Source organism: Condylura cristata, unplaced genomic scaffold (assembly GCF_000260355.1).
Source record: "Condylura cristata isolate star-nosed mole 26May11 unplaced genomic scaffold, ConCri1.0 scaffold00026, whole genome shotgun sequence".
In the NCBI taxonomy this organism is placed as follows: domain Eukaryota; kingdom Metazoa; phylum Chordata; class Mammalia; order Eulipotyphla; family Talpidae; genus Condylura; species Condylura cristata.
In genome coordinates, this window is record NW_004567127.1 from 1,733,313 (window position 1) to 1,740,915 (window position 7,603).

A 7,603-nucleotide genomic window follows, 5' to 3' on the forward strand; every position below is an offset into this window, starting at 1 on the left:
CCTTCCGGCCGTTTCCAGCAGCTTCCTCTCTCCCAGCTCTGCTTGCAGGAGCCGCGGCGTCCGTCCTCCGCGGGCCGCCATGGGCGACTGGAGCTTCCTGGGCGAGTTCCTGGAGGAGGTGCACAAGCACTCCACGGTCATCGGCAAGGTCTGGCTCACGGTGCTCTTCATCTTCCGGATGCTGGTGCTGGGCACGGCGGCCGAGTCCTCCTGGGGTGACGAGCAGGCCGACTTCCAGTGCGACACGATCCAGCCGGGCTGCGAGAACGTGTGCTACGACCAGGCCTTCCCCATCTCGCACATCCGCTTCTGGGTGCTGCAGATCATCTTCGTGTCCACGCCGTCGCTGCTGTACATGGGCCACGCCATGCACACGGTGCGCGTGCAGGAGAAGCGCCGTCTGCGCGAGGCCGAGCGCGCCCGGGACGTGCGCGCCGCGGGCTACGAGTACCCGGCAGCCGAGAAGCCGGAGCTCAGCTGCTGGGAGGAGGTGAACGGCAGGATCGTCCTGCAGGGCACGCTGCTCAACACCTACGTCTGCAGCATCCTCATCCGCACCACCATGGAGGTGGCCTTCATCGTGGGCCAGTACCTGCTCTACGGCATCTTCCTGGACACCCTGCACGTGTGCCGCCGCAGCCCCTGCCCGCACCCCGTCAACTGCTACGTGTCGCGCCCCACGGAGAAGAACGTGTTCATCGTGTTCATGCTGGCCGTGGCCGGCCTGTCCCTCTTCCTCAGCCTGGCCGAGCTCTACCACCTGGGCTGGAAGAGGGTCAGGCAGCGCTTCGTCAAGCGCCCCCAGAGCCTGGCCGAGTGCCCGCTCCCGGGGCCCGCGGCCCGCCTGGGCCAGGGCTGCACGCCGCCCCCCGACTTCAGTCAGTGCCTGGACCACGGCCCCGCGGGCAAGTTCTTCAACCCCTTCAGTAACAAGATGGCGTCCCAGCAGAACACGCACAACCTGGCCACCGAGCAAGTGAGAGGCCAGGAGCAGGCCCCCGGGGACGGCTTCATTCACGTCCGCTACGCCCAGAAGCCCGAGGTGCCCAACGGGGGCGCCCCAGACCACCGCCCGCCCCAGGGCTTCGGCGGAGACAAGCGCCGCCTCAGCAAGGCCAGCAGCAAGGCGCGGTCTGACGACCTGTCGGTGTGAGCCCGCGGGGCGGCGGCCGCGGTCCCTGCGGGCCCGCGGGCTCCTGCTCATGGCCGCTCTCCCGTGGACCCCGTCCTCACTTACTCCAGAAGCTACACGGGGCTCTGAGTGCAGGCAGGCGCTTGGGGGCCCGCCCCGGCTGCCCCCCGCCCCGTTCTCTGCCCCGCCACCCCTCCCCGCCCACCTCTCAGTGAGGCCCCCTAACACCCACTGGACAGGGCACAAGAAGGGGGGGCTGTGGGATTCTGGCCGCGCAACAGATGAGTCCCCACACCGGTCTGTGCCGCCTTCTCTGAGTCTCCGGCTTCCTCCATCTGACCCCTGACCCCTCCAGGAGGAGCCCCGAGTTCCAAGTCAGACCTGAGCAGGACCTGGGGCTGCCCTGGACGGCTGGGCACCGCTGTCTCCCGACCTGCCTGGAGTGGCGAGTGCCACTCTGGCTGCCCTGCTGGTTTACAGAGAGCCCCTTGGCACCTGCCTGGCATCCTCCTCCCTGCTAGTGCCTGGGGTGCAGCCGCCAGCGCTGGGCTGTCCCAGCCTTCCCTTCCCCAGGGCGCCTGCCCTTCGGGGTCTCAGGGCGCAGGGGCCCCTGGGACTCCTGCATGCCAGCCCCTGCTGCTCTCGCAGGCCGACCTGGTGGCACAGACGGGGGGCCTCGCCTCCCGGCTCTCACCCCTTTGCTCCATTCATGCCTCGTGACCCCAACGCCCAGGAAACTGCCGTCTTCCGCTCCTGAGCGGACCACCAGCCGCCGAGCTGTGTGGGATCCCCAGGTCTCTGTAATGCAAACAGGGCTTCGTGCCCCCCAAATTCCCCTTGGGGAAGATAATTCTGCTGTGAAGATGAAAATTTAAAAGGAGAGGAAATACTGGAAAACTGTTTTTCTCTCCTGCCGATTTCCCTTGCTGGCTGCCAGTTTGCGTGTCCGGAGGAGACATGGTGCCAGCTGCGGGCCCACCCTCTCCCTCGAGGACCGAGCGGCCGTGGGAGCAGTGGGGGGACCTCCAGTTCTCTCGTCGGGCCCCGGCTCCTGCGTCTCCGGTGCTCCCAGGGACACTCGGCGTGGGGCTGAGAAGAGTCCTGTCCCGCCTCTCCCCTCCGCGGAACCCGCCTGGTTCCCTGTTAGTCTGTTCATCAGGGCACTGGCCCCCTGAGGAAGGTAAAACAGGCTTACAACAGGACACGGAAGCTTTCAGGGCGACGATACTTTTAAAAACGCCTGTGTGTGTGTGTTACGGGGCCAAGGACCGGCAGGGCCGGCTCGTCACCGCGTCGGCACCGTCCTGAGCCACCAGCGTGTGTGGGCCTGCGTGGCCCGCGTGGGCCATGTCTGGAGGGTGGGGGAGGGGATCCTGAAATAAAGCCAAGCTTAGGGAAGCGCATCCTTGTCCTGTCCTGTCCAGCTGCCTGGCAGACGCTGGGCCTCTCTGCTTTCGGGGTCATCAGCCTGCGCGGATAGGCACGAGCAGTCGAGGGGGGCTGCAGCCCAGAGAGGCTCGGCCTCAGGCCCCAACACGCGCCCGCTCCTGGCCCCGCTGCTGGGGCTCGGATGTGCTTGGTGGGTGGAGCGAAGGATGAGGGCAGCGAGGTGGAGAGCGCAGGCCGGACATCAGAGAAGGGCTCTCCACCCCGGCCCCTGGAGGGGACACCTTTTTTATCTCTTGTCTGGCTCTGCCATTAAGACTTTCTCTTCAAAAAACTCTCATCTCTGAAATGTGTTTGTTTTGTAAAATGAAGTAGAAATCTGTGGGACCGGTCCTTGCTGCGGGGCTCCAGGGGAAAGGGCACAGTCTGGGTAGTTTGTCTTAATAAAAGTTGACATTACATCACTCTACTTTGTGTCCCTTCAATCATGTGACTGCAAGAGAAGGTGGCGGCCTGGGGCGGGCAGGGGGTGGGGGGCAGGCGGGAGCCCTCAAACTCCACCCACCAGCCCCTCAGTAGCTCAGAGCTTTAGGGTCAGACCTGCAAGGGTTAAAATCTCAGCTGACTTACAGCTGGGCCCAACGCTGAGCTGCACCTTGGCCTTGCGTCTCTCCTCTGAAACAGCTGCGTGGTTCCTACCTCTTAGGGTTACTCCTAAAGGGTTCTACAGATCATTAAAAAAAAATGAAATAAAAAGGTTCTGCAGAGTGACCCAGAATAGTTTCATTAAATGGCCATTGTTGCTGTTATTATCACTATGTTTTTTTTTTTTTTTTTTTTTAAAGATTTATTTATTTATTCATACAGAACTGGGGTACAGGCCAGAGGCTCAGGGGCGGTGAGAGGCTTCACCAGAGACAGAGCGGGGAGCAGAACAGGCAGATCTACGAAGTACACTGCTGAGGGAAGCAGCGGGCGGGCCAGGAGAGGTCTGGCTCGCCATGTGGTCTCCTCCGGGGCAGGCGGCAGGCGGGAATCGAACTCATGCGGAAGTGGCTTCAGATTCTCAGTGCTGTGCTTTAACCCGCTGCGCCACCAGGGAGGGCCTATCACTATGTTTTAATATTAAGTTAAATATGGGGTGCTGAGGGATGGTTCCAGAATGTCCCTCTGTGGCGTTACAGCGTACCTTAGATGTCAAATTAACTCACATGCAGGGAAACTAGAGTAGAATTGAATGGTCGTTCATTTCTTATGAATTCCGGGACAGACAAGGCTCCAGGAAATGACACGGATGAAGGATGTCCACAGCGGCCTCCCAGGGTGGCGAACGTTTCAGAGAGGTTAAACCTCCAGGATGGCCCTGCGGCATGGGACCTGGTGTCCCCACTTTACAGGCATGGAAGCCGAGGCCTGGGAAGGGTCTCTGGTGGGGGGCAGCTTCTCACTGGCCCGTGTGATGGGGGCAGCATCTCCTCGAGGGAGAGAAAGGAGTCCGCTCCCAGGGGCGAGGGCCCCCAGCCTCACAAGCAAAGGGGTGCCGTTTCCCAGAGAAGCAAAGACGAGCCCAGCCGTGTCTGAGCGGGCAGCGTCTTAACTACCAATGTGCCGCATCTACGTGCAGGAGAACTTCGCAGCGGGATCGCCAAGAGACAGCGCAGTGGGGCGTGGGGCCCCGGGTCCCCTGGCGTCTGTTCAAGGGTGCGGCCTCAGCCAGAGGGCCGGAGGGGCGCACTGGAAGAAGCTTCAGGAGCCCTTTTACTCCCCCTAGAATTGAAAGCAGCACATCTCGTGGTTTTACAAACACAACGATTAACATTCAACAGTTTATATTACACTCAGGCTGTAAAAGCCAAGGGACTTATTTTATAGCGGGTGAGATTTCAACCTCATCTATCTACTCTCATTTTCTCTTCCTTTCCTCCCTCTAAAGGTTCCCCGCTAAAGAAGGAAGTAGCATAATCACCTGGTGGAACCGCTCTGAGTTGTAGCCCTTCAGGCCCCTTTCCTTAATTTCCTTCCTCTGGTGCCAGATGAGACGGGAATTTCTACCGCGAGTGTTTCATTCCTATGGCCGGAGCGTTTAGCTGTTAAATGCTAGTAACACTCCTATGGAGAATTACGGCATGAGGAGCTCAGATTTCTTCTTCACGGTAATAGCAAGGAAAAGAATAGAACAGGCACTTAGCGGTGCCTTCAGGGGTGCGTCCATGAATGTGGGGATGGAGAGCAGACAGGGGCTGGGGGGCCTAGGAGAGCTGCCCACTGCCCACCGTCCGTGCACTGGCCCTTCACATTAGGCAGAAATGATTGATTTATTTTTGAAGAGTTACTGATTTATGCATACAAGAACTGGGGTGGAGGCCAGGAGTGCAGGGTGGAGGGGGAGAGAGGACTCCCCAGAGAAAGAGGGGAGCAGAACGGGCGGATCAAGTGAAACACACGGCTGAGGGGGCAGCGGGGAGACGGGAGAGGTCTGCTGTGCCCCGTGGGCCCCTCCCTGGCCGGGAGTCGAACTCAGGGGCTGGTGATAGCGTGATAGTGCTGTGTCTTTCACCCCTGCGCCAGCAGGGAGGGCCACAGGCAGAATTTACAAGGGGTTTGTGCTTGGAATAGGGTGGGGGGTTTCCCCTGGTTTGTCTCCTGATGCTTCTCAGAGATGGGTATGATTTGAGAATTTTATTGTTACAATAGGAAAGGAGGAAGCCTTTTATTCAACAAATATTTATTGAGTACCACCTCTGAGCTGGGTATAGGTGAGCTTTTAGGAATAGAATTTTGTAAACCAGAGATAGACTAACAGATTACTGGGAGAGACACCCTCGAGTAAAGAAAAGAAACCACTGGAAGTTGTGGCTAGCCCAGGAAGAGAAGAGGGGACCCGCAGGGTGGGGAGGAGCCTGCTTCAGGGGGCTGGGCAGGAAGTGCTGCGGAGGGTGACAGCCAAGCCAGCCAGGAGGGGTGCAGAGCCTAGGTGGGGACCCCAAATTCCTCCCAGGAAATCCCAGAACAAGCACTCACTGACCTCAGTCTGACCTCGATGTTTTGGAGAGACACAGAATTCAAGCACAAGTCACCTCTCGTGCGGAGAACTTTCCCGAGCTGGAGTGCCCGCTGTGGGGTCTCCCTGGGCTCACCCCTGCAGCCGCAGTGCTGTGCTGTGGCTCGTTGAGGCGCAGGAGAAAGCCCCACACCCCGGCCTCCTCGGGAAGGTGCGGTGGTGTTTGCAGGAACAAAGCTCTGAAAGGGACGAGAAGAAAGGAAAGCGGGGCCCTGGCGGCTCTGTGTGGGAACTTTGACTCCCTTCCTTTCTGAACGATTTTAACGATCTCACGTTATTTTTGTAGTTAAAACATTTTAAATAGATCTGTATTCGATCTTTGGGCTAAATTTGCTGTTCCCCTGGGGTGGCTGCCAGGAGCTTCCTCTCTGTTTCCACACCACTCCAGCTTGGGAAAGTTCTCTGGGCACTGACCGCCACCCTGACATGGACGGGGACCAGGGAGGCCGGCCCCAGGTCTGGGCCACTGACCATGGGTAGCCCTGGTCAGCCGCTGCACATCTGGACACAGCAGCACCGGTGAGTGTGGCCCCAGGGCCATCACCACACCCCCTCAGGGTCGGTACAGTGGGCGGCCAGGAGGGTCACTATTAGGGGAGAGCCAGCACACTGAATCCGAGGACGGCACTGGTCAGTGTGGCAAGGGAGGGGAACGGTGGGGTTGGTTCTCAGGCCAAGGACGGGATGCAGAGAGGGCGCCCTGAGAAAGGGGTCTTCGAGCAGGTGACGCTTGAATTGTCCGTGAAAGATGAGGGAGGAGGAGGCTTTGTGGGGAGAGGTAGCCTGGGGACGGAGGTACCCCAGGATGGAAAGTGTAGCGAGTTTCTGGAGTCGAAAGGAACCCCAAGAGACCTGGGGGGGACAAGTGCCGTGGGCATGTCCGCAGTGGTGGGGAGGAGCTGTGAGCCCCTGGCCAGCTGCGAGCCTCCCTCCTGAGTGAGGGACAGAGTGGGGGACACCCACAGGCCCCCCATGACCCGACTTGCTTACCAGCTTGGCCTAAGGTGGACACGGATGTAGAAGGACGTCAGGATGACCGAGCGGCTCCACGTCCCGGTGACCCTTTGCTCAGTCAGCACGAGTCTTTCCGTCCATGCGGCTCTTCTCGGTGCCTTCACGCCCCGGAACTGGGGGGCCGAGGCGTCCGTGCTGGGGCAGCTTGTGCGGTGGCGGCCGAGGGGTGCAGCCGTCACGCAGCGCTTCAGCTTCCTCCTGTCGCAGCGGGCCGCGGGCGGAGGCTGTGGGCCCACAGGTAGACCGTGCAGCTGCCCTGCCCCAGGGCCCCCACCCAGCGGCAGCACTCTGCGCCTGTCCCCTGTGTGGGCGTCTGGGAGGGGGCGGTCAGCACAGCACAGGGCCAGCCTCTGAGTGGGGCGGCAGGGCACACGGCACGGGGCTCTGAGATCTGGGGACACAGCCCTGCCTGGGTGCAGCCCGCATCTCAGCGCCAGCTTGGGGACGTCCCTTCAGCTGGCTCTGCCCCACGCCGGCCCTGTAGGTCTGAGAAAATCCCAGCCATCAGCCCCTGCCTCAGGCTCCGCTTCCCAGGGGGTCCCCGGCCAGTGGCTCCTATTTGAAACCGCTGCTTTGCTGTGCGCCCGCCAGGGCGAGCCTCAGGCACCGGGAGGACGCGACACTTCGCTTCCCGAGCTCGGGAACACGGGAGGTCAGGCCTGGCCTGGCACGGGAGCACTCTGCTCTGCGCTCACAGTTACGGCCGCCAGGTGCTGTGTGCCCGGCCCGTCCGCTGGCTCAGGGCTGTAACCTGCAAGGGCACAGCCTCCCGGCCTGGGCCTGGACAGTGTCGGCAGGCAGAGAGCTGGAGAGCAGGCGTCCCGCGGCGCCGACGTCCTTCTCGTTTACCTCCCTGGAGACCACACTGTCTGCCTCTGCCTCGCTTTATCTATGCACTCGTTTCCAAACGGCCTTTGCTTCCCCTCTCCGGGCGGCTTGTGTGTGGAGAAATGGAAGGGATGGAAACTCCAGACACCAGGCGATGGCGCTGCGGCTCTCCCGGGGTGGCC

The 7,603-nt window shown here is 61.0% G+C and overlaps 1 protein-coding gene across 1 annotated transcript; it reads left to right on the forward strand.

The window, feature by feature from the left end:
• The first annotated feature begins 59 nt into the window (after window positions 1-59).
• Window positions 60-1,227, forward strand: GJA5 (gap junction protein, alpha 5, 40kDa). Its single transcript, XM_004689587.2, has one exon. The coding sequence runs from the start codon at window positions 80-82 to the stop codon at window positions 1,151-1,153; it is 1,074 nt and encodes a 357-aa protein (XP_004689644.1). The 5' UTR covers window positions 60-79; the 3' UTR covers window positions 1,154-1,227.
• Window positions 1,228-7,603: the final 6,376 nt, after the last annotated feature.